This window comes from Schistocerca nitens, chromosome 1, assembly GCF_023898315.1.
Source record: "Schistocerca nitens isolate TAMUIC-IGC-003100 chromosome 1, iqSchNite1.1, whole genome shotgun sequence".
In the NCBI taxonomy this organism is placed as follows: Eukaryota; Metazoa; Arthropoda; class Insecta; order Orthoptera; family Acrididae; genus Schistocerca; species Schistocerca nitens.
The window spans coordinates 479,808,207-479,835,982 of NC_064614.1; the positions used below are offsets into that span (position 1 = coordinate 479,808,207).

At 39.9% G+C, this 27,776-nt stretch overlaps 1 protein-coding gene across 1 annotated transcript in view; it reads left to right on the plus strand.

Moving 5' to 3' along the window:
• Positions 1-27,776, plus strand: part of LOC126255192 (uncharacterized) — a 298,436-nt gene that overhangs the window by 108,470 nt on the left and 162,190 nt on the right. The window contains exon 4 of the mRNA XM_049955377.1: positions 14,314-14,491. Within this exon, the coding sequence (XP_049811334.1) occupies positions 14,314-14,491 (178 nt within the window). The remainder of the gene's footprint in view (positions 1-14,313; positions 14,492-27,776) is intronic.

Below are 27,776 nucleotides of genomic sequence, written 5' to 3' on the forward strand. Positions count from 1 at the left end.
CCACCAGCTGCCAGTATGTGAACTGAGAATGGCCTCAGAAACCATACAACAGGCATCATCAGTGCTGATTGAGACACAACTTGCGGATGACTGCACGCTCAATAGCCGCATGCAAGGCTATCTCCACATCTTGGATGAGGCCTCCTGGCAGACATATGAAGTGCACATTGGCAGTCTTTCCTGCCCTGAATGCTGTCATCCTAAGAGGCTCCATAGTGTGCCTAATATTGGAAATCTGATAACTAGCAAACTTTTGCCCATGTGTGCCTGCTTAGACCCTGCTGAAGAAACAGTTGCTTCTTCACTCACAGGTCAAATAGGTGAGGCCATACAACCAACCTCCACATTGGCCCTCCACCTCCAGTAACGCAAACGCGTTGCCACCTGCCACTCACCTTGCTCTGAGGCCAGATCAACCACATCAAGTACACTAGGAGATGCCTCAGCAGTAAAGCCCATGCGCAAAACAAGCAACGCCTGCGATGTTCCATGTGAAACACCAGATTCTCTGCCACTGCCGCACCTCAAGACAGCGGCCTGAAGGTGGCTGACCCTAGCCAAAAGTGCATTCACCTATTCGTGAATTGTGGCCAGCTCCTCCTGCATCCATACACAGCCTGCACACATCCTGCTCATTCTAGGAAGACTAACAGAAGCAGTAAACTATAAAAGCAGACAGAAATCTAGGTATTTGGATATGCAACTTGCTACCCTCATGATGTGTCATCAGAGGGTGCTAATGAATGAACTGTGTAGCTGACTGTTCAGAAGAAATGAAAACTTCACTACTGACTGCCTGAATTTTCACTTTCAGTTAAAAATGTGAGAGTAAACCTCTTAACTCACACTTCTTTTCCCAGCCGATTTATCCTCTCATAAATTTTTTGTTTACCTAGGCATTTAATACCATGCTGCAGTTGGGTTCTGTCAATAATCGCCACAGTTTTTGGTCATTATTGTATAACTTCTCCTTGCGATTGTAATCATCTATTGCTGCTGATTTTCAATTATTTTCTAACAATTATTTCTGTATATCATAATTTTTCACAATTGTTGACTGTAATGATCTGAAGTTATTACTGTAGAAGTCAGAAGTGATATGTTGTGTGAACAGTGTACAGTTGTCCTGCTGCATTTTATGTATCAGTAATAACCAGCTGGCAGTTTTATATTGCACACATGTTGGGTAGGAGGAGGGAAGACAATGACATGCCCTGCATGTGTCATATGTCCAATGGAGAACTAACAGCTGTGGACAGTGGCACAAACAAATGACAAAATTACAGTTCTATAATTATAGACATAGAATAGAAGCCTCCGGGACTGGAGCAATTGGATTATATACTCTGCCAGGGTTTCGATTACCTCTCGTTGTGCCCTGAAATGAGAAATGTCCTGTCCACTATCCTTCCCACCCTCCTACCGTGGTGTTCCGCCGTCCACCGAACCTACACAGTATACTTGTCCATCCTTACACAACCCTGTTCCCAATCCCTTACCTCATGGCTCATACCCCTGTAATAGACATAGATGCAAGACCTGTCCCATACATCCTCCTACCACCACCTACTCCAGTCCGGTCACTAACATCACCTATCCCATCATGCCTGTGAAACCAGTCAAGCGATTTACAAGCTAAGCTGCAACCACTGTGCTGCATTCTATGTAGGCATGACAGCCAACAAGCTGTCTGTCCACATGAACGGCCACTGACAAACTGGCCAAAAAACAAGTGGACCACCCTGTTGCTGAAAACGCTGCCAAACATGACATCCCTCATCTCAATGACTGCTTTACAGCCTGTGCCATATGGATCCTTCCCACCAACACCAGCTTTTCTGAATTGCGCAGGTGGGAACTTTCCCTGCAATACATCCTACCTTCCTGTAACCCTTCTGGCCTCAACCTTTGTTAGTCACTGTCCTCAGCCATCCAGCCCCCTCCCTGTTCCCATTCCAGCACTAAACAGCCGTCATTTCACTGCCACACCCAGTCTTTTAATTTCTTTTTATTTCTCTCCTTTCCGTTACTTACCCCCTCCCCCCTCTACACATTCTCTCCTGCCATCCGTCTAAACTGCAACCCTTCACTGTCCGCCACTCCCACCATACTATCTCTCCCCCTCCCCGCCCCAACCTCCTCCTTACCCCCACCCAGTCGCCACTCGCATCATGCACTGGTGCTGCTGCTCGCAGTGTAGTTTCAGCTCTCTGAGACTACAGACGTGTGCAAGTTGTGTTTGCGTGAGTGTTTGTGTGTGTATTTGTGTCTACTGCTGACAAAGGCCTTAGTGGCCGAAAGCTTTAATTGTGTGAATCTTTTTGTTGTGCTTGTTGCGACTCAGCGTCTCCACTATATGGTGAGTAGCAACTTTCCTTCTCTGTTATTGTCACATATAAAAAGAGATAAATATATGTAAATGATTAGTGAAATACATTAGTGGTGCACGATGAACTGTTGTTCCACTTGTGATTCCTTAGAACTTAAATTTCCATATAATGTCAACTCATCATGCGTCCTTGCAATGGCATTAGGGCAACATTTCCTTATGCATTATGGGTAACCCTTAGCACCAGTGGAATGCAAACAGTTGCACTTTAGCTCATTGGAAGGACAATAGATGAAATGTTGTTAGATGGCACGTGTGGCCACAGCAAAAAAGCATTACCATGGAATTGATCACAGTACATTAACAGGAAGTTATTAGACTAACTGTTTCATACTGCTCTAAATACTAGCCTATTTTGTGCAAGTCTTTATAAATCTGGATAACTACTCCACTTTACATCTCTTTGAAACTACTACTATATTCAAATCCACATGCGTGTAGTCAAACACTCTTATTTCTTTCATTATCAAATGGTTCCCACATGCCTCAGAATGCATCTTGTTGGCCTATCCTTTTTTAGTCTATTTGTGCCATAAAGCTCATTTCTCAGTTAACTTGATTCGTTAACTCTTCATTAGTTCCCTCAATCTATCCATCTAATCATCAGCATGTGGCTGTAACAATACATTGCTCTTCTTGCCTGTAGAGTTCATGTTTAACTTGTGTATAATGTCTGGGATATACCTTTCATATCTGTTCTCAAATTTGTATTAGATGTTAACATATAACTCTTTTTCAGGGAATGTTTTCCTGCTTTTAGGACTCAATATTTTATGTTCTCTTCAGGTGCATTAGTTATTTTGCTGCCCATAATTATTTTTTGTTTGCTTGGAGGCAACTATGTGCAGTCCTGGTACACGGTACTGTAGCACTCCACTGAAAGAACCAAAACAAAATGATGTAGCTCATTGTTAAAATGAATGTTCTGCAGGCATTTTTCTACATTTTAGCCCTTAACCCGAAACATCCCTGAAATGTGCATAACTAGAAACGTGGTCTCTCAGACCACCAAATATTTTATATCGCAGAACTCCACATAAGTTGATAGAAATCAAGTAAATAGTTAATTCATGTTATGAGTAAATTTAATATGGATAAATATTCCTAAATATAAATAAAATATTGCAGAAAATGTAAAAAAAGATAATAATCAACTTAACTGAAATATAAAATCGCATCTCTTTTTGCATAGTCGACACTCATCTTTCTGCTGCATTCCAGGCAAAATGCAGGGCACTTCATACACGTCTTCCTTTTGTCCATTCCATCACTTGGTATACCTCCACTTGATTGCTGAGTGTCTCCCAGAACTCTGTGGATCATTTCCTCGAAATTTCTGGGTAAATTTTGAATTTCCAGGCGTCTTCTTAGATGTGGCTCTATCAGCTCCATAGCCAGACTTTTGGTGAATTTGGAAGAAGTTAGCGTGGGGTTTCCTCTGTAACACCAAACTGTTCACGTAACTGATGTTTACAAGTGTGTAAAAGACTGCCGTTGACCAGCGCCTTGTACATCTGTTTGACGAATAATGGGCACATTTCATGTCGAGCAAATCTACTCCAGATTTTGTTGCACTGTAGTAACAAATAATTTCTGGCTTATTTTTAATGATATCATTTTCAATGGAATGATGCATTGAAGGCACAAGAATTACTGCCTTGTTTCTTTTGGAAAGAGATGAAACCAGTGTTGTATTCTCAGAGAATCCATATAACGCTGACCCAACTGGCCTACTTTTATCAGCCAAAAACTCTTGTTGAATTTCGCATTTGTTCTTTCTGATTGTTCCTACATATATTAGTCCTCTCTTTCTCAACTCACGAATGAGTTCAATAGATGTAAGCCAGTTGTCAGTGGTAATATTTCTGTTACTTCCTTCTATTGGTTTGCACAGATGTAAAACAGCCTGAGTTGGTTTGGCAAGCTTTTTCTATTCTTCTGTCAGGCCACATCCATTACTGTCTTTCCCTGAATATATGTAGGTATTGAAGTGCTAAGCGCTTCCAGATGTTGCTAGGCATATAATTTTTATGCCGTATTTAGCTGGTTTGCTAGGCATATAAACACGGAAAGGACATTTTTCCCTGAATGGTACTAATATTTCGTCCACTGTAATGTTGCCTTTTACAGAGTACAATTGCTGAGAATTGAAAATGAATTTCTCAAAAATGTTGGATATTGCAGCTGCACGACCTGACTTATTTCTTTTGTCTCTGGTAGTCGCATCGTCAAGTCTCATGCTGTTTAGAAGTATTTCAAAGCGCTTTGCCAACATTGTCACCACAAATATAGGACGACTGGTCAGATCCTTTTCGAAAAGAGAAGACATATCTTCACGAGATGGTTTGAATGTTGACGTGATCATTAGAAGGCCTATGAAAGCTTTGATTTGAACATAGTCAGTATCTCTGTAATTGGACGGATTAGTTGTTTCCTGCAACTTTGCCCTTATTGTATTCAGTTTCATGTTTGTATCTAAAACTATTTACCTGTCATGTCATCATCAAATAAATTGTCCCACATTTGAGATAGTAGGACTTTGTCTCAAACTTCGACTTTTGCCTGTTAGACCAGGCATTCCTCTTCTCAGAATGCTGTGCTCTGGTGTTCTTTTTGTTCTAACAGGCTCAGAACATTCCCATTGGAAATTGTTTTTACCATAAAAATACTATATTTGCTGTGAGGTATTACCTGTAGTATAGATCGCTCCAGGCTCTTCTTCCAATAAAACATTTTCTTCACTAGTATCACTCTCTGTTTCGTACTGACTATCACCTATCACAAAATCTGGATCATCATCAGAATCGTCAAATGTGTCATCATCAATACCATTTTCCTCTTCATCTAAATCATGTAACTGTGCTTGCACCCAAGCTTCCAAATCTGGATTAGTTGCAGAGATGTGTTACTCTTCTTAGAAAGTCAATCCCTGTTATACCTGAAATATAACATAAATTCACGCATAGAAGACAACATTATAAAATAACAGCCAATGAAAGCAGAATATGTTGGAATTAGAAACATGCGGTCTATTGGCCCTACCAAATTCTTGTACGTAATACGAAACACGCGGTATCTCAGGCATGCAACTTCACGCACTACTCTAAACAATACCCTGTATGTCTTCACTGACAAAATAAAACTGATTGTTGACTGCTGCTTTACATGCGGCAAGTATTGTGGCGAAGGTACTGGGAAAGTGAAGCTGCACTTTTTTGCAGTGCTGCCACGCTCAACATTTAAAATAAACGAGGGGTCTGAGAGACCCATGTTTCAGGTTAAGGGAAACAACACTGCAACAATGTGTACTGAGTTGGTGGAAGTGTTTGGCAACAATGCACCATCATATGAAACAGTGGTTAGGTGGTGAAGACACTTCCATTGTAGTAAAACAACTTTGAATGTTGAAGGACGAAATGGCAGACAGTATCTTTGTGAAGAACTGAGAATTTCAAGAGAAGTAGAGACCCAGGTGGTCAAAGACTAGCATATCTAAATTCAGGTAAAAGTGGAAAAAGTGAAACTCTGTCATGGATTAGTTTTTGACATCTTGCATCTTACCAAGGTTCCAGAATGGATTTTCACTGTGCAGTTGAATATGTGTTGACTTGAGTTTGAGTCCTGGTTTGGCACACAGTCTTAACCTGCGAGGAAGTTCTTAGTACCAGCATTGTTGCCTACAGTGTTTTGCAACAGGTCACACCAATTCTCAAAGCCCACAAATCTGAGGCAGTAGCAAAAGTGTTGCAGCTGCATCAGGCCAATTCAATGACTTCTAGCCTCCTAGTCACCACCAAACAATGCTGGGTGTACTACTATGACCCCAAGACAATGGAGGAAAGAAAGCAGTGGAAATATATGGGTTCACAACTGCTGAAAAAGATGACGAACCAACATTCATTGGGCAAGTTCATGCTGGGTATTTTTTGGGACTGTCATGATGTGGTGCTAAGATATTCTGCTCGTAAGGGCCAAACTGTCATAGCAGCATGTTACCAAAATCACCTTATGAGGTTATGTGAAGTTGTTAAGACAGAGTATCGTGGGGAGCTGTCTAAGCGGGTGTTTTTGCTTCACAGCAACACCACATGTGATTCTGTACAGGATACAGGGACACATGCTCCTCCTTGAGATATCAAATTTTGCCTCACGTTCTTATTCTCTTGACATAGCATTCAGTGACTGCTTCCTCCTTCCTCAGATGGAGAAACGATTGCATAGTAGGCATTTTCAAAATGAAAATGAGACGATTTTAGAGTTGGAACAGTTTCTGAACAGCCAACCAAGGTCTTCGCCAAGTAATTGTTGAGATTTATATCACACAGAAGGGTGAATATGAAGAGAAAGTAACTAACACATCACCAAGTTCCATGGCCACAGTTTCATTTTTTGAGCTGATAACTAAAGCTTTATGTAAATTGAAGGTGGATGGGGGAGAAAGGGAAGGAACTAATGATGTCAGCTGCAGTGGGACTTAATGCAGAATCATCAGCAAAAAGTGTGCAGACCTGGTATTAGAACCTGATATCTTTTGCTTACTAGGCAGTTGTGTGTTGGATTTTCCTGCTGCTGACTGCTCTTTGCAACATGGTGCCTTGGAAGAATCTTGTAAATAACCAAACTTCTTTTTCATAACAAAACTTTTTTTTTCATATTAAGTAGAATATTATGTCAAGGCACCTCTTTAACTGTGCCACTTAACACAAATTTGAATTTAATTTGCATATTGCTCAACCTTAGAGCCAGTGATTGTCAGTCATGTCTTTCTCTGCTTCAGACATGGTAACAATAAAATTAAACATGGACCTCATCCTCTTATTTGTAGAACTTATATACATGTGAGTTTTTTAAATCATTTTTGAAAATTAAGTAGTGATATACTTCCGAAGCCTTGCCATTGCTTTCTGGGCCATTGGGAGCAGACATCCATCTCTAATTCTTCTTTTAAATTTAATTCTGTGGTGACAAGTACAGCCATTATATCATCATGCTGACAATTAGATGAAATGGTAACATTGCTGTGACAACTAATAGGTGACAATACTAGCTGTGACCCTGTGTGTTTGAAACTACAATTGTCTCAAAGGCCATTCAGTTTTGGATTGCAGAAAATTCTGTAACATGTTGTGATATGAGTGAGTGTCTTTACCCATGCCCCTTTTTTTCCAGATAAATAAAGAAATCACATGCTGAACTTCCCTATTGTGTATCAGCCAATAACAGTGGGTGTGTGGTTGATGTTCACCCTTTCATTGCTCCCTGGTGTGTTGAGTTGTTTAGTCCAGAAGCTTTTCTCGCACCTCTGAAGTGTTAACATGACTGTGGACTGAATTCCCTTTCACTGTTCATGCTGTGGTTGTGGAATATTGTACATGGTCCTCACTCAAAAAACTGTTGAGTCATGTAACTTGATAATGTTTCAGTTGAGAGACCTCTCATTAATGAGCACGTAAAGGACCAATGAAGTATTTGTTGCAAAAGAATGCAGGCTCAAACAATATACCGTTAATAATGGCCACCACTGGGAAAACACTGTCTTTAAAAATTGATTAAAGAAATATACAGGGTGTTACAAAAAGGTACGGCCAAACTTTCAGGAAACATTCCTCACACACAAAGAAATAAAATATGTTATGTGGACATGTGTCCGGAAATGCTTACTTTCCATGTTAGAGCTCATTTTATTACTTCTCTTCAAATCACATTTATCATGGAATGGAAACACACAGCAACAGAACGTATCAGCGTGACTTCAAACACTTTGTTACAGGAAATGTTCAAAATGTCCTCCGTTAGCGAGGATACATGCTTCCACCCTCCATCGCATGGAATCCCTGATGCGCTGATGCAGCTCTGGAGAATGGCGTATTGTATCACAGCCGTCCACAATACGAGCACGAAGAGTCTCTACATTTGGTACCGGGGTTGCGTAGACAAGAGCTTTCAAATGCCCCCATAAATGAGAGTCAAGAGGGTTGAGGTCAGGAGAGCGTGGAGGCCATGGAATTGGTCCACCTCTACCAATCCATCGGTCACCGAATCTGTTGTTGAGAAGCGTACGAACACTTCGACTGAAATGTGCAGGAGCTCCATCACGCATGAACCACATGTAGTGTCGTACTTGTAAAGGTACATGTTCTAGCAGCATGGGTAGAGTATCCCGTATGAAATCATGATAACGTGCTCCATTGAGCGTAGGTGGACGAAACTAAAATGAGCTCTAACATGGAAATTTAGCGTTTCCGGACACATGTCCACATAACATCTTTTCTTTATTTGTGTGTGAGGAATGTTTCCTGAAAGTTTGGCCGTACCTTTTTGTAACACCCTGTATAGTTTTCCTGTTGCTTTCTGTAAATAAAATAAATTTTTGGTTAATTGCATGATTTTTAATTGTCCCTTTAAAATATTGTGGGTGAGATCCCTACAAATTGGTCCAATGATTTCAACTGCACACTGTGTTTTATAAAGTACTGCATTATTTCAGGCTCATCCCAAATCATTAAGGAATGAACGTCTCGTGTACTTATATGGATACACACACAATTGAGTTTGTTTTTAATCTTTGATTTTGCCCTTTTGAAGCTTCATTTACAGTCAGTCATCAAAAAATACGGGTGAAGCAGACCCAGGCAGGAATGACAACTGTTACAGTGCTAAAACCCTGTTTGAAGAAAGTAGCACCAACTCTGTGGTGGCCACCATTTTTGGGCCGAGTGGCTGGCACATTTGCCTTACAGCACCGAAGGCCCACTACGTTGTAATGAGTTTATAATCGCTTTTTGATAGAAGTGAAAGTACAGATGATATTAAAATATCCACAACAATACAGGTTTGCATGATTAAATGGCAATGTGAAGGAATTTGTAATCTTTTTGCCAGAGCAAATTCTTAAACACTGTTTTTAATTTCAGTGTAAGTAGAAATAAAATCATAATAAATTTTGGTACAACCCTGTTATGATTCTTGAAAAGTGTATATATTCATGTTGTAATGAATATATGAAAACTTTTGTCTACAGTGGAGTAACAGGGTGATATATTGTGAGCCAACTTCTTTGGTGCTATGACAGTGTCAGTGTCTAATAAGTTTTTGAAACAAAGTTGGTTTTTATTCACACAACAAATGTTTACTGCCACTTTCAGCACAATGAAAACTACTTCTGATGTATACAATATGGTCAGTTAATATACAGATGTCTTCACAGTTTGATCCTCTTGCATAAAGTTGTCCCTCACATTCCTAACAAATGATATATCTCATTTTAATTTGTTGTATAGTTCTCCAGTCAGATAACAGAGACATTATCCCTCCTCAGGCAATTGTTGTTGTTATTGTTTTTACACACACACACACACACACACACACACAGTTACAGTGACATATTCATATCATAAGGATTTTGTCTTTACTTATCAGAGACAGTCACATTTGCTTTCAGACCAATATCATCACACCTCTTGGTTTGATCGCAAGAGAATGACGTGAGAGCCACAGATGAAGTAGACTATCCTGTGAAATGATATGCAACAACTTGCTTTCATCAGGTGCTTAGTCTACCAAGCATGAACACCAGCACATGGAAAGCATGGGGTTCGTATGAACCATTAACTCCAAGAAGTGTTGACAGCCCAATGACGACTTTTGCTGAAACATCATTTTGTAACACTGGTGTTTTGCTATCACTTCTAGCATATGAGCTGCATGTTTTTCATGAGGCTTCAGTGTGTGCACCTTAAATTTCTGTGCAGTGCATATCATCAAAAATAGCTCAGTAATTTGAGATTTCCTTGCTGCATGCACTCACTTGGCAGTGGTTGTCCCAGTTCTCTCACTGTATTGTAGCCACTGCTTCCTAAGGCTAAACTCTTACTGTTTCTGATGATCATTTAGTTCTCCTCATTGTTTCCTTATCCAGTACTGTTAACTGATCTTCATTCAGAAAGTGCTTCATGGAGGCAAATATACTTTCATTTTGCTCAATTGAATTGTGCAGTTTCATTTGTGATGATTGAAGTTTCCACTGTAAAATTTCAATTTCCAATTTGCAAGTGCTTTCAGCAGATCCTTGCAAGTTTTTCCATTGCTCTCTGATGAACCATCTAAGTCAAGTGAATCATCTATTTCATTTACTGAAAATATGAGAAAAAATCATTTTTTTGTTCTACAGTGTTACATTTGACTTTCTTAAAACTGGAGGAAGTGAGAAAAGAGTTCGCTTTCTTGTTGTGTACATTTAAATATTACCTGGCTCAACACCCTTATTTAAAGTGCCCACTAAATAATCTTGTATATTCGTACTTCCTTTTCTCTTTTAAGGATCAGTGACTAAAAATTGATGGTAAATCATTTGGTTTTAGCTTCCGAACACCAGCCTTACGATTATTTTTCAAAATGATTGGTTATAAAGTGAGGATGAGAATAGGTAAAAATTAAAGTTTAATGTATGGTACAGTTAAACTTTCTGTAGGGTACATTAGAGAAGTCAGCTCGGGAAGAAAGTGATATAATTCTTTGATAAGATACAGTATAACCTCGTTGGTGTGAACTTGCCTAAGAGTAAATTATGGTTAACATGAAAAAAAAGAAAAAAAAAAATTGGCCACGGTATGAATACATTAGTTCTTGTGGGAAGCTTTATCAGTTAACACGAATCGTAATTAAATTCCATTGTAACATAAACTTCTGATGATACAGTATTTTTTTAAGAGTTCAGAAATGAGTCTAAGAAATATAACTAAAAAAGAAACTACCCACTGTTGATTCTACAAAGGTAACTATTCATTGTTAATTCATTTCCAAAGTAGGTGGGCAGTGGAGTAGTTTGGCAGCTGCCAGTATCACCTCAACAATCAGTGTGTATGGTATACTTAAATAAATTCGATAATGTGTGCATTAACATTTAGAAATGTATTTGATGCCAGTCATAGCCAAATAGAGTTAGAGTACTTAATAAAAATCGACAAATGGTAGCATGCAAAACATGATAAAGAGGAAACGGATAGCTCTAAATGTAGAGGCAAAGCTTACAATTCTAGGTGAAGTGGACCATGGTACAAAGAAAATAGCAATTGCAGATCAGTTTGGAATTCCCAAATAGGCTCTGGAAACAAATCCAAATGACTAGCACTAAGCATGAAGACATTAAGATGTTACTGGTTGAATGGCTCAATCATATGCATGCGTCAAACATACCTTTAAATGGCCCTTTGATTCAATCAAAAATAAATTAGGTTGCCAAAAATATAGGTATCAAAGACTTCATTTGTTCTGCTGGTTGGCTATATCAGTTCCAAAACAGACATTCAGTTTCATCTGTACAAATTTGTGATGAAGCAAATCAAGTTTATGAAGAAAGTTCGAACAGTTGGTTGCATGAATTTGAACAAGTGAGGGGAAAGCTTGCCTTATGTTACATGTCCATTATAATTGAAAATACTTTTACCTAACTGTGCCTTGGGTATAAAAGGTAATAAGTGTCACAGTGGAGCAAAGAGCAGTGTGTAACTCTTGCCGTTGTTTGTAATGTGGATGACAGTGAGAAGTTTTTTCCTGGGTTATCAGTAAGTCCGAGAAGCCTCGTTGTTTTAAAAACATATATGTGGACACTTAACCTTGCATCTACTCTCACTATAAAAACTTGGATTGACAGCACATCATTTCGCAAGTGGCTTCTTCGTTTCAGCAGTTGAATGGTTGCCCAAAATAGACATGTTCTTCTTATAGTGGACAGATGTAATGCCCATAATGTACAGGATCTGAACCTAACCATCGTAAGGATGTAGTTTTTTGTCAAATGTGACGAGCCACCTTCAGCCTTTGCACCAAGGCATCATTTTTCTCATTAAGAGAGCTTATCACAAGCAACTTGTAAGAGCTATAATTCGTGTTGCAGAAAACAATACTGCAACCCCAAATTGAAATCTGCTTGGTGCTGTAAAAACGATCACAGCAGCCTGAAACTCTGCGTCGCCTTACCAGATACAGAAGTGCTTTAACAGAGCCTGGAGACATAGCAACACTGATGATGTCCATGAGTTAGACAGTGCCACTTCACCTGATGAATGGACAGTTCTGCAAGACATTGTAAACCCTGGGATTAGTTTTGAGGAATTCATTAGTGCAGACGACAGTGTTGCCATATGTGCTTCTGTGGAACCTGAGGTGACAAAAGCTATGATCAAAGTGCAAGAAGGGTCATCAGAAGAAATGTAGCGCAAGAAGGGTCATCAGAAGAAATGTAGCGCAAGAAGGGTCATCAAAAGAAAGTGAGGAGGAGGAAGCTGTAGATATCATTCTATCTGCCCGTCAGGAGATGTTTACAGAGAGGACAGTTTAGAATGATTTGCTTCAATATCTGCTGTCACTGCTGGGTTTATGGACACTATAGTTACAATTGGTTGTGAAATTACATGATACTTTCATTCCTGTGAATGTCAGCAAACTATGCTTGAACTTACGAAAATAGTGCAAGTTGTAAGTACTTGTACTTAACATGAATTTTTAACATAAACTCTTGATTTTTCTGTCCCTTCGGATTCATGTTAACAAGATTATACCGTACAGCAATTTTACATGGGAGTGGTTTCTTACACACAAAGTGTAGCTGATTCATAATGGAAACGGTCCTTTCTCCGTATGGTGTGCAACCACACACTGTGACATTCCACATTTATTTCCTCTTGTGGGATCTTGAATAGCTTGTATAAAAAAAGTGGATAGGATTGGATGAGGCCTCGCGTGCTCACACACGCACGCGCGCGCGCCCACACACACACACACACACACACACACACACACACACACACGCACGCACGCGCACACTGCAGATCATCAAATATGAAACCCATGTAACCTGCGCCCTACACTGTAACTACACTGACACAATTGATGCTTATTAGCACTAATTGTTGGTAAAGTAAAATGATTTTATAAGTGCTCTATTGGGAGAAATGATAGAATTTTACAGTTTTTTGAGCATTATATAAAAGAAAGCATAAAAATTTTATATTAAACATGATTAGATGCAAATTAACTAAAATTTTCCCCAGGCACAGAAATATGAGCTTGGTGCACCACAGGAATTTAAATACAAAATTGCTGTATCTAGTCTTCAGATCCATACCACAAAAACAAATTACTACATTCTTTAGTTAACAAAAAAATGATGTGGTATTACACGAAAGATTCACATAGTTAAGGAAACAGTATGTTTCTACAATACACATACTTGATTCGATTAGCTCAAAAATGGCAGCTGAGTACCACATGAGATTCAACTGCCCAACAGCAGGATGCAGTGTCGGCTATCTACAGGTAAAAGGTTGTTGCTACTTCCTATATATACAGGTCTTTAAGCACTGCTGATTTGCAATGTCAGCTATGGTTTGCACATGTAATTTATGTGATGTTTATGAGGTCTGGCAACATCGGTAATCAAACTGCTGTTTCCTGCTTGACTTGTTTATTTAGTATTGGTCTACTGTCATAAATACCTGAAAGACTTGGTGTAATTATATTCAAAGTTTCCAATGACAAGATAGCAGGAAGCAGTGGGCACACTAACCATTGGGGTATGTGTCACTTTAGATGCACTGAATGAACCTAAACAAATTTGTCTTCATTCCTAAATTTGTTTCTAGCAATATGTAAGTATTTAAACCATAACAGTCTTGTGTCTGCTTTACATTTATAACAGTTTAAATTGCACTGTATCGCATAATTCTACTATCTCTTGTATTATCTATGTCATCTAATTTTACTGCACTGACATCTCCACAGGAATGTTTAGATTATTTGTGCAGACTGTCAAAACAGTTTTCGTTTAGTTTGTTTGACCATTATGATAATCTTGGGTAGCAATTCACATATTTGTATCACATTTTGAATGTCCTAAAATTAGTTTTTCATTTGTTTGCTTCCAGGGAGCCCAGCTTATACTCTCTTTACAACGGCAGCTGTCTGTCAGCAGTTGACTGGAACGATCAGTACCAGAATGGTATGAATGGTGCACAACTGAGTTTCCCAAATAGCTTTAGTGCCCTCGATGGGATAAAACTTTCTGACTTGGAACTACATAACTCATCTGGAACAAAAGATTGTGTAAGTTCCATTTTGTTATTATTTTCAGATGAGACATTAATAGTTTCATGAAAGACGTAATACGTGTAACTTCTAAGAGCTGTTGGCTATTTTTGCTGTGGTACTTCTGTAGGTATTTTAGCACTAAATGTAAATAAAATGTTTCAAAATTGTAATTTGATGCACCCAGTCAACAGAACAAACTTAGGTTAGTCTTATGTGATATTCAGTCATCAATATTTATTGGCAATGACTACAAAACTCAATGAAAAGTTGGTGTTCCTGCTGCTAGAAAGAATAGTAACCATGCTGTGCAACAGTGACATTTAAGCCTCATCACAAAAATTGTACATGAGAGTGTGAAGAAAGTTTTGTGCAACGTGGCAACCACATTCAGTCATAGCTGGAAATATTGGGTATTATACAGGTTTTTTAGTTAGTGTTAACAGACACTTGCATTGTTGACAACCGATCACATTAGTTTGATGTTGCTGTATTAGCTGACCTCATAAGGATTCAGTTTGGACACTGCTCTGTAGGTTAAGGGTGCCCCTTACCAAGTTTTCAGCCTGATCTAGATAGTGTGGGCTACAGACCAGGCAGCCCTACTGCATATTCTGTGCATGCACAAGCTGCTTAGTCACACTTGCCCACATGCACTTGAGCCAGTGCAGTACAATTGCATACACTATGGCCCAGCTGCAAGACTGCCCATGTGTCAGCTGTTCGCCCATTCCTGTCCACTGGTGTCCCAGGCACCTAGTTGCCTGCAGATGGGCACTTGAATTGGAACAGCATGATTTAATCAACATTTGGGTTATAAGGGAAACCAAAATAGAACATTTTCTGATGACATTGGATGTTGTATGAAACATCTTAATAGCAGTCTTTGTTTGCAGTGGTGCCACTCAGATATTACAAAACAAAATTGAAACCTTCTGTAGAAATACTAGAGAATTGGAATGTGACAGTCTAGAAGAGACACACTATATCCAGTGACCTTGCTGGCCAAGATAGGATTTGGCAAGTGTGAAGACAAGCAGTAGAAACTCTTGCCATATTTCTGCGTAAGCATTATCTTGCTGTGTGTGTGAGCATTATCTTGCTGAAGTGTAAGCCCAGGGTTGCTTGCCATGAAGGGGAAGAAAATGAGGTGCAGAATATCGTTGACATACTGCTTTAGTGTAAGGATGCTGCAGATGATCACCAAAGGGTCCTGCTCCCCATGAAAAGAAATAGCACCCCAGTCTGTCACTCCGGGTTGTCGGGTCGTACAGCAGGAGACAGTCAGGTTGGTATCCTACCAATGTCCGGGGCATCTCCAGACACATCCCTAGCCTGAAGTTCATTGACTGGAGTAAATTCTCTTCAGTGATGAATCCCACTTAAAATTGAGCGCTGATGACAAGCAGCGATGTGTTTGGTGACACTCCCAGACAGTGTTGGGATACCAACGTGACTGTCATCCACCACACAGCTCGACAACCAGGAGTGGTGGTGTGGGATGCTATTTCTTTTCATAGCAAGACTGCTTTGGTTGTCATTCGTGGCATCCTTACAGCACAGTGGTATGTCAACAATATTCTATGCCTTGTTTTGTTGCACTTCATGGCAAGCCATCCTCTGCTTACATTTCAGCAAGGTAATGCCCGCCTGCACATAGCAAAAGTTTACTGCTAGTCTTCGTGCTTGCCAAACTCTACCTTGGCAAGCAAGGTCGCCTGATCTCAGCCCAGTTGAGAATGTTTGGAGCATTGTGGCAGGGCCCTCCAACCAGCTCGTACTTTTGAGGATGTAACGCACCAATTGAACAGAATTTGACATGTTATCCCTCAGCAGGACATGCAACAACTCCGTCAGTCAATGCCAATCCGAATAAATGCAGGTATTTAGGTAGACATCAGTACATCACTGAATTGTGCCCAACACATTTATTAATTCATCATGCACCCAGGCTGCCACATCTGGAAAAAGGAAGACCAAATGCACAGTGTCATCTTGGTATTCTGTGGTGTGTGTGTGTGTGTGTGTGTGTGTGTGTGTGTGTGTGTGTACGTACGTTACATATTGCACACATATATGTCTGAATCTCTGCACAGTATAACTCCAGGGAGGAACTTAAATTTACCTGTGGCCTTTAGCCCTGTAGTGTAATATTTGGTCCCAAAACACGCTGACATAAACACTGGCTCATTGCAGTGCTCATTCATGTGACCTAGTTGACACACTGTACAGCACAAATAAGAGACAAAGTGTGATTTGTACTTTTAAAATATTCCGAGTCAACTAAATACAGGAAAGAAATATAAAAAGATTACATCAAAACAACTTGACATATCACCCCCTTCTCATCCCCATTCCCTGGGGTAGTGGGGAATCCCTTAATCTACCTTCCCCCTTGCATTTCTCTCTTTCCTCTTCCATGTGGCTAATCGCACCATGTTTCTCATCCACATGTCTCCTCACACCCACGTGCCTACTCATACCCTCTCCCTTCTCCACATGCCTACTCACATCCTCTACCTTCTCCACCTGCCTACTCACATCCTCTACCTGCCTACTCACACAATTTCCCTTCTCCACCTGCACACTCACACCATTTCCCTTCTCCACCTGCGTACTCACACCATTTCCCTTTTCCACCTGCGTACTCACACCATCTCCCTTCTCCACCTGCCTACTCACACCCTCTCCCCTCTGTATCTGCTCACTACCCTCTCCGTCTTGTGCCTGTCTTCTACATCTCCTCATTCTCTCTGTCCATCTTCTCCCCCTCTCCCTCTCTTTTTCCATGTCCACCTTTGCCTCTGCTTCTCTGTCCATCTCCTCCAGCCCCTTCTCTATCCACCTCCACTCCCTCCTCTCTCTCTCTCTCTCTCTCTCTCTCTCTCTACACCTTCTCCTCCTCACCCTGTCTACCCGCCTCCATCTCCCCACCCAGTGTTTCCACCTCCTCCTTCCTTTCTCTCCATACATTTTCTCCTACCACCTCTCTCTGTCTATCCGTCACCTTGGTTTCACCACCACCTCCAACCTCCTTACGAGATAGGTGTTCCTTATCCTCAGAGTTCTTCTTTCCAGATAGTAATTGATGTTGTACTAAGTTTAGTTGGAATCAATCCATTGGTTTAGGAGGAGATGTGGAACATACATACATGTATCCATTTTTATAATAAATGTAGAGTAGGAAGGTGAAATGGAAGTACAGAAATTCATAATGAGGTGAAATGAGGGTAAAATGCAATGGCATGTGCAGCAGTTGCTGATATTTTTATGAATGGTAAGGTGGATAACAGTCAGTTGTTAACTATGAATATGCAGTAACAGAAGTATATTTTTGAGGAGTGAAATGAATGTAAAGATGACAAATCTACGACTAACTTTACATGCCCATATGAAAAGGTGAAGATGGGAAATAGACTTGGACATTTAATAAAATATTTGAAAGACAAAGAAAATTTGATAGTTACAGGGAACTGGAAGGTTATAGTAAGAAACAACATATTCTGCTGGAGAAAAATAAGTTTGATAAATAAATGAGAGGCTTCAGGAGCTCTGTTCCAAATTTCAACTGATTGTAGCAAATATACTGCTTCTCCAAGAGAAGATGGCATAAGGAAAGGATGGGAGATGTGAGAAGATATCATCTAGGCTACATCTAATAACCTGTTAAAAGAGCACGCTGTTTGCTTTGGAGTGCTGTAAGTGACAGCAGCAGCAATAATAACAATTGTGTGTGGCTGAATGGCCAAGTACAAATCTATCGATTGGATGCCATGTTGGCAACTTGTGTGCCACTGACCTAACGCAGTTATCCAATTGGGGGTAGGGGACCTTTAATGTGGCTTTCGAAAAACATGTCATTCCGCCAGCCAACAAAGGATGTAAGATGAAAATTTTGGTCAATAAGCGAGGCTGGTCTACACCGGTAACCAGTCAAGCAAGTTGGTCACGGTCACCCTTGGATGGAGAGATTTGTATTGAGCTGCAGTGCAGTGACTGGCAGCAAATTTGCTGTTCTTGCTGATGAAGATGACACTCTCTCGCTAGCAGGCACTGCAGATGGAGATCGTGGTTCCAATACCCTTGGCCCACAGCCTGCTGAACGGAAGCTGAGACCACCACAGATTGTCATTCAAGTGACAGACACTACTACTGTTTCCTGCAACAGTTCTCACAATGGGTCAAATCTGACATCATTCTAAAATTATCAGGAAAGGACATAGAGCACGTCAACCTTCACAATGGCAAAGCTACTGTGGCATGAAGAGTGAAGCAGCCACACACTTTTGGCCATTTTTACATTCACACCACGCATCTAGACTGGTGGTCGAGGCTGTATTTTAGGTCTTCCTGTGGACTGCCAGGTCACCTTAAAGAAGAGCTTGGAAGACCTTGGGTTCGGTGTGTGCACTGTGGTGCACACAAAATCCTCAGGCACAGGCAACAATGGATCTCTACTGCAGGCCATTGCACAGATAACCCTGAGAATTGGAAGTTGTTTTGTGTCACCCTGGTAGCTAAGAAGATGGTCACCATGGAGAAACTGAAGTTACAGCGAGGGTCATCACAATGATTCAAATGCCAGTGCACTGGGTACATGGCACCCCACTGCTCGATGCGTGATGTCCGCGTGATGTGAGCTGGCACCCACCCTGGCCCGCACTGCACACCTCGTAGAGAAGATTTGCTGACATATGCGAACTGTGGAGGGAGGCATATGACAAGTTTTTACAGGTGCAGGAAATTCAAAGCTGTTAGGCCTATCTTGCCAACATGTAATACCATACAATGCACCACAGAAGCTGAAGGCAGCCCGCTTGACTGTCATCTGCAACCCAGGCAGGAACAAGATGCCAGCAATGCAAAGAAGTGGTTAGATAGATGTCTGCACTGTAATGCATGTCACTGTGTGAGACAGCTGGACGAAGTCATTGGTAAAGCACTGCCACAGATGCTGGCCACAGATATAGCAGCCGTGGTCACTCCAAACCATAGAAAACAGTGTACATGCGCCAGAAAGCTTACTCTGCAACTGCAGATGGACAACCCACACGAGCTGGAAGTATGGGGTGACCTTCACACAGAAAAGGAAGAGGAACAGACAGTAGTCTCCATCATCATTGCATAGAAAATGCCAGGCGAGACCTCGACATCATGGATGGTGCCAACAGGTGGCCGCATTGCAGCTGCTGACCTGTATATAACTCAGCACCCACCAACAACTGTGACAATGCTCGGGGAAGTGGTGATACCAGCAGCCTGGTCACCATACTTTTGAAGGTGTTTGAATCTGGGATGAACATGGTTGAGTAATTGATACAGAAGATGACTACTGTGTTGAAGGTTAATGTGGAAGCAGCCAAGCTGCCAGCTGGACAACAGTAGGTGGTCCCTGCCACTCTGTATACCTCCACCAACCACCACCTTGCTGCTGTGCCAGCACCAGAAGACTATAAATTCCTGGCAAGGGTACAAACATAAAGCAGCCACCAAGAGAGGCCACAACCGTATCCTCGCAGCACAGAAAGCACTAGACCTATGCATATTGTCATTCCACAGTATCCAGAGACAAAGGGTACCTCGGAGAAATATCCCAATCAGTCAAAGAAGAGCAATACCAGAAGCATTTCAGTGAACTCAAAAATAAAATTTTGCCAACCCGACAAAAGAATAATAGTAATAATAGTAATAATAATAATAATCCTAAGAAGTTCTTGTCATATGTAAAGTCAGTAAGCAGATTGAAATAATAACTCAGTCGGTCAGTGACCGTGCTGGCACCAAAATGGAGGATGACAGAAAAAAGATCAAAATACTGTATTTGATCTTCTGATATGTTTTCACCACTGAAGACTATAATTTGCTGTACAGATGTTCCTTAAGAGGGCCATTGTTCTACTCATTCATATCTGCTTTGTATATGGTGATGTGATATATGCCAGGAGAGCACTGGGTTGTCCGGCACCAGTATTGTTGTTACTCGTTTAGAATTTCCTGGGTACACGTGCTGCATAACGTATGTTTTGTAAATTAGTAACATTTTACTGTGTCTGTCTTTCCCAAAGGCCTACAAATTGTTGACAAATACTTCCATAATTGGTGTTTACAGCTAGATGCTGCCAAGAAAGAAGTCACCAATTACCACATTTACAACAGTATTGCCAGCAAGGAGCTGAGAACTTCCACTAAGATGAAGACACAAAATAAATCTTGCAAAAACTCTGTGATACAACATAGGGTTCATCAGCTCTAACACTAAGTACTTCTGCTTTTGAACTGTTGCAGCATATTCCATAATGTTGTGTTGCAGTATAAAAAATCTGGTATGCTCTCAAAATAGTGGAAGTCTTGCTGTCTCACTCTGCATATCGGATCAACAACATTGCCCAGCTGTGATTGTGGTGCAGAGTGACAACTGTTCGGCATATCATATGTGCGTGGCCAAGACGATTGTTTCCTGGTGATCGAGAGGAGTTCTTATTGACAACAAAGTAGACTTAATTTAATGAAGGGGACTCAGAACATCGTATCTTGCTAATATTAGATTTGATAACTTTATGTACCTTTTTATCTGGAAGTGTTCTACTAAAATCTTAAAAACTTTGACAGCTTTTTTCAGCATGTATTGTTATCTCACCAAATTAGAATCAGAGTTTCTTTTTTGTCATCATAACACAACAGTTATGCAAAAAGTAAGGTCCTATTTCCTATAGAACATGAACCATCAGAGGTTTTTAAAAAAAGGTTTATATTTAGTACCCTACATATGTCTCTGTTTTCCTACATGGTTTCCATATTTGTTTAAACATTTGTCATAACATTCTACAAGCTTTTATATTCCTAAGTCATAGACAGCTGCTGCCTGTGAGGATAACCAGTCTATATCTAGTTCTTTCATGTCATTATCTGTTGTGGAGCACTTGCCACCAAGAAAATGCTTTGGGTAGTGGAACAAGTGAAAATCACTTAGTGTCAAGTCTGGACTGTAAGGTGTGTGAACAGTCTGTTCCCGTACAAAAGATCTGATCGGATTTTAGGTGTCAATGGAAGGACAGGATCTGGCATTGCTGTGCTGCAACAAAACTCCAGGTATCAGAAGAACATACTGCATTATTCTGTAATGCACATCGGAGTTTAATCAGGGTAGTGCAGTAAGTGCTGCTGCATTTATCGTTGTCCCTTGCTGCAGAAACTTGACTAACAAGACTCCTATGTCCGTCCAAAAACAAGATTGTCATAATCTTGCGTGTTGAGATTGCTTGACCTTGACTACTGCTGATGTCACCTGACACCATTCCATTGACTGATGTTTAGATTCTGGGGTCATGTTAGAAACCCACATCTCATTCCCAATGAGAATGTTCTCAAAAAAAATTATCAGTTTCTTATATTAATGGTCCAAAAATCAAGAGTGAAAGCCATTCTTTCCATTTTGTGTTTCTCAGTAAGCAGCTTGGAAACCCGTGTGCACAAGTTGCAAAATTGCAGTTTTGCAGAAACAATTTTGTGCAAAGATATTCTAACAACATTTGGAAACGCTGTGCTGAAGTGGAAATTGTGAGTCGCCAGTCTTCACAAATCTTTTTGTCCACAGCTTTGACCAAATCTGCTGACACCACTAATGTTCTCCATGATCCCAGTTCATCATGGACATCTCCCATCACTTTCACCCAATTATACACTTTGCTGCCACTCATCACATTGTGGCCGTACACCTCACTTAGGTGTCAATGAATATCTCCTGATGCAATGTTCCTTGCTTTCAAAAACTGAATCACAGACTATGTTTCACAGTCGGATGGCTGATCAGCTGTTTTAGACATTTTGGACTGACACTGTAAATGGCACACTATGACAATATCAGTGCAAATGGAGTCATTTGATAAGCGAGGCATGCTAGGAGTCGGTGTGCATGCACATTTCAGTGTTCATGTGACATTTGAGTAGTTATGTGATTTGGACCATACTTTCCCAATAACCCTCGGATTTATGAATTTTGTGTCCTTGAGCCATTTTTAATTGGGATTAATTTCATATTAATCTCCTTACTCCAACAAATACATTCTTAAGCACACAAGTCTATGTGAGGTCGGAATGTCTCGTTTTGGTCATGAGAAGATAAGAATGTCCCAGGTCAGCTAAAATGAAGTTACAGTGTACTTAGCTCATGTGAAGTTGGCAGTTTTATTTTGTTTTTGTTTCTGTTGCTCGTAGCCAATTGGGTGATAATGTGCGGTATAGACAGTGAGAATCAGAGATTTTAATTATTTGTTTTGGTGCAAATTATGATTTCATTTGGTTTCTGCATAACGAGCTATTTGATTACCTCTTGTTTCATATTGTTTTTGCCCAAGAAGCAATTTGATAATTTCCGGTTTTGTTTCTGAGGCAAAGAATTTGACACTTATAGATCTCGTATTATTGATTATAAATTGGTTGCTGACTGTCATAAAGATTTTCTAGATCCTACATTTATTGGAATATTATCACATTTCTTGATTGTATTGTTTTGTATTTCAACATTGTTGTTTTCAATTTGTAGGATGAAACAATTAGATGGTGCATGGAGCACAGATTCATTGCTAAAGAAAGATTCTGCACTAAATGTTCTTGGTGTGTGATACTTGCAGCTCAAAAAGACAAGTTATGGACTGCACCAGTTATGCACACAGACTTCACACATTTATCGAACGAGCATTCAACAAAAAAATTGGTTTGAGGAAAGTGGACTGAGCATGGGAAACATTGAAAATGACGTGTTTGTGGGTAAAAAAATGTACTACATTTATTGTTAAAGAGCTGCACTTGTCCTATCGCAATGTCATGGATTGGACCAACTCCTGCCATGAAGTTTGTGTAGTAGACTATGTAAAGAATGGGGAAAAGCTGGGAGGTGTTGAGTCTGTCATAGAAATTGATGAATCACTGTTTGGGAAGTAGTAATAGTGACGAGGTAGTAAACTTGTCTCCGGCAGATGGTTGCTTGGTACAGTGGAGAGAGGAATTAATATATTGCCTGGTGTTACAATTGCCATTATTTTCAGTCCTACAAGTGCTCTCTGATGAAGCTTTTGTCCACTTAGCAGTCAGTCACACAATAACTTTCAAAGACCCAGAAATCGGAGTGTGTACCGATATGATAGAAGGGACATTGGTGGCCATAAAGAGGTCGCTTCCTGAGACGAACCATTGCAGAAATATGTTTGACTCTACTTATTTGAATATATGTGGAGGAGGAAATAGAGCCATGAGATTTGCTTATTCATCGAAGTTCATTAAAGTTGTTTCTAAAGTTTACAATTCTGAATAAACCAATTAGGTGTAGTCTTGTTGCCGCTGGTGGCCGAGCGGTTCTGGCGCTACAGTCTGGAACCGCGCGACCACTACGGTCGCAGGTTCGAATCCTGCCTCGGGCATGGATGTGTGTGTTGTCCTTAGGTTAGTTAGGTTTAAGTAGTTCTAAGTTCTAGGGGACTTATGACCTCAGCAGTTGAGTCCCATAGTGCTCAGAGCCATTTTTTTTGTAGTCTTGTTTGTGAAAAACACTTTGTTGTTTATTATGTATGTGTAAAGATTTTTGAGTATGTGATTATGTAGGATTCTTAACAGCACTGCTTAAATTACTCTGAATGAATTGCGCAGCATCTGTATTTTCTGTAATTCTGCCTAAAATTTCTTTCTCATTTTTTACAAAGGTCACGACTTTTGAGTGCGTGGTTAGGCAGCAAACCTAAGACAATAGCTTCAGTTAATACAAGTGAAATGATCAGTCATCATATTTCTAATACTGATTTTGTAATTGCTTTTCTGTTTTCCCCCTAAGGTAAGTCTTTCCGCTCCCGGGATTGGAATGACTCCTTACCTTCTCCCTTAAAACCCATATCCTTTCGTCTTTCCCTCTCCTTCCCTCTTTCCTGATGAGGCAACAGTTTGTTGCGAAAGCTTGAATTTTGTGTGTATGTTTGTGTTCGTTTGTGTGTCTGTCGACCTGCCAGCACTTTCATTTGGTAAGTCACATCATCTTTGTTTTTAGATATATTTTTCCTTCGTGGAATGTTTCCCTCTATTATAACCATATATATATATATATATATATATATATATATATATATATATATATATATATATATATAAAGAAATATTCCACGTGGAAAAAATATATCTAAAAAGAAATATTGTATAGTGGATTACGGTAAAAAGGAGAAGGTGAATACAAAGGGAAACTACTGGCAAAAACAGGAGGAAATAAGACGACAGAAAAGACTTCGAAATGTAACAGTGACAATAACAAACGTCATTGTTGGGTTCAAATTAATGATATGAATTAACAGAGGGAAACATTATATATATATATATATATATATATATATATATATATATATATATAACAGAGGGAAACATTCCACGTGGAAAAATATATCTAAAAAGAAAGATGATGAGACTTACCAAACAAAAGCGCTGGCAGGTCGATAGACACACAAACAAACACAAATATACACACAAAATTCAAGCTTTCGCAACAAACTGTTGCCTCATCAGGAAAGAGGGGAAGGAGAGGGAAAGACGAAAGGATGTGGGTTTTAAGGGAGAGGATAAGGAGTCATTCCAATCCCGGGAGCGGAAAGACTTACCTTAGGGGGAAAAAAGGACAGGTATACACTCGCACACACACACACACATATCCATCCACACATACAGACACAAGCAGACATATTTAAAGACAAATTTGTCTTTAAATATGTCTGCTTGTGTCTGTATGTGTGGATGGATATGTGTGTGTGTGTGTGCGAGTGTATACCTGTCCTTTTTTCCCCCTAAGGTAAGTCTTTCCGCTCCCGGGATTGGAATGACTCCTTATCCTCTCCCTTAAAACCCACATCCTTTCGTCTTTCCCTCTCCTTCCCCTCTTTCCTGATGAGGCAACAGTTTGTTGCGAAAGCTTGAATTTTGTGTGTATATTTGTGTTTGTTTGTGTGTCTATCGACCTGCCAGCGCTTTTGTTTGGTAAGTCTCATCATCTTTCTTTTTATATATATATATATATATATATATATATATATATATATATATATATATAAAAAGAAAGATGATGAGACTTACCAAACAAAAGCGCTGGCAGGTCGATAGACACACAAAAAAACACAAATATACACACAAAATTCTAGCTTTCGCAACCAACGGTTGCTTCGTCAGGAAAGAGGGAAGGAGAGGGAAAGATGAAAGGATGTGGGTTTTAAGGGAGAGGGTAAGGAGTCATTCCAATCCCGGGAGCGGAAAGACTTACCTTAGGGGGAAAAAAGGAAAGGTATACACTCGCACACACACACATATCCATCCACACATACAGACAGACACAAGCATGTGTGTCTGCTTGTGTCTGTATGTGTGGATGGATATGTGTGTGTGTGCGAGTGTATACCTTTCCTTTTTCCCCCTAAGGTAAGTCTTTCCGCTCCCGGGATTGGAATGACTCCTTACCCTCTCCCTTAAAACCCACATCCTTTCATCTTTCCCTCTCCTTCCCTCTTTCCTGACGAAGCAACCGTTGGTTGCGAAAGCTAGAATTTTGTGTGTATATTTGTGTTTTTTTGTGTGTCTATCGACCTGCCAGCGCTTTTGTTTGGTAAGTCTCATCATCTTTCTTTTTAGATATATTTTTTCCACGTGGAATGTTTCCCTCTGTTATATATATATATATATATATATATATATATATATATATATATATATAAAATCACAGTTGTGGAGAATTTAGTTAGGCAGGAAGCTAGCAAGACCAGTACCACTTTTTTTTTTTTTTTCCCCTGTCAAGGAGCAATCATATGTACAGTCCTTTTGTTAACATTTGTTTCTCATTTTTATGAATACATCAAGATTCTGAGGTTTTGGTTAGGCAGAAATGGAAGAGTACAACTTATATGGGTGAAAAACAGTTCACTTGCTATATTTCACATTATGATGCCAGAAAAATGTTGTTGTCAATACAGTTGACTTTTACGACTGCTTTCAATTAGATCATCTCGTTTATTGTGGCTTACTGCATCATTATCAATAACACGACATTTCCTACTCTTTTTGCTATGAACATTTATATTATATGTGACATTACAACCACCCAGTGATTTGTCATCTTCCATCATTCATCCCACAGATATCAACTTCACAATGCAACATAACATCCATGTACACCAGAGCTGCATTTTTGCCCAAGTCTCTATATATGGGCTTAATTTTTTCCATAACAGCCACTGTGATAGAATCTTTATGCTGATAAGGAACTCCAGTAATTAAGCATTTTTTGTATTTGCACCATGTTGATACAGGTGTAGGATCACCTGAACAAGCAAAATGAAGAGGATTGTTATCAGTTGATGGCCAGTGTAAATATGTTGCCCATATAGCCTGCCTCATTTCCTGCATATTATTTACATTATTTCTAATTGCTAAACCATATTACTGCTGAAATTCATTTACAGTTTGATCTGGTAGGTGACCCCTAATGTTTGTATCATCTGACAAAATTTTATCCTTTAGCTTTTTAACAAAGAATTTTACTGTAGCCCTTTACAGCAGAATAATACTTCAGCAATAAAACATAAACATGAAAATAAAACTGAAGTTCCAAAGAAAATGACCATTTACAACAACAAATCATAGTGTGAAACAAGCATCTGGTGACACCAAAATGTGTCAAAGGTTTTACGACAATGTTGATGCAACAAACAACAAACTCCTTTCGATGAGTGTGACGTAACAACTGTTTAAATTAAGATTGTTTGAGCAGTTGCCAGTGGGCTCACATGCTTGTGCAGGGCTGAAGTCACATGTGAGCAGTGCCTTCTCCCACTTCTGGCTACCTGAAGTGTGGCTGATAGATGTATGAGGAGTAGCAATAAGCAGCCAGGATGCTACCTGGAAAAATTTTTCTGTCACGCCCAAGCTGCCAGATTTGCGCCTGTGCAGAGTTGTAATGGACGGTGGTTTCCACAGGACATGTGTTCGTGTGTTATGATTTTGCTGTTTTCTGTTCGTTTACAGCTTTCACATCAAATGGTAACAAATCCTGTTTCTGTGGCTGGGAACTATCAAGAGAATTAAAATATATTCACTAATTATGGAAAACCAAAGTATGTTCAGTTTTCTGAATTTATATTACTTCCACGTTATTCGCAATCGAGCATTAATCGCTTTGCAGAACAATGATGCTATTTTTGTCAGTTTGATAAAGAAATTTGGCTTTTATTAATCTTTTACACAGAGGCAGTCAGTTTATTTGAAATGAAATGTTTTATTCCATGCCATA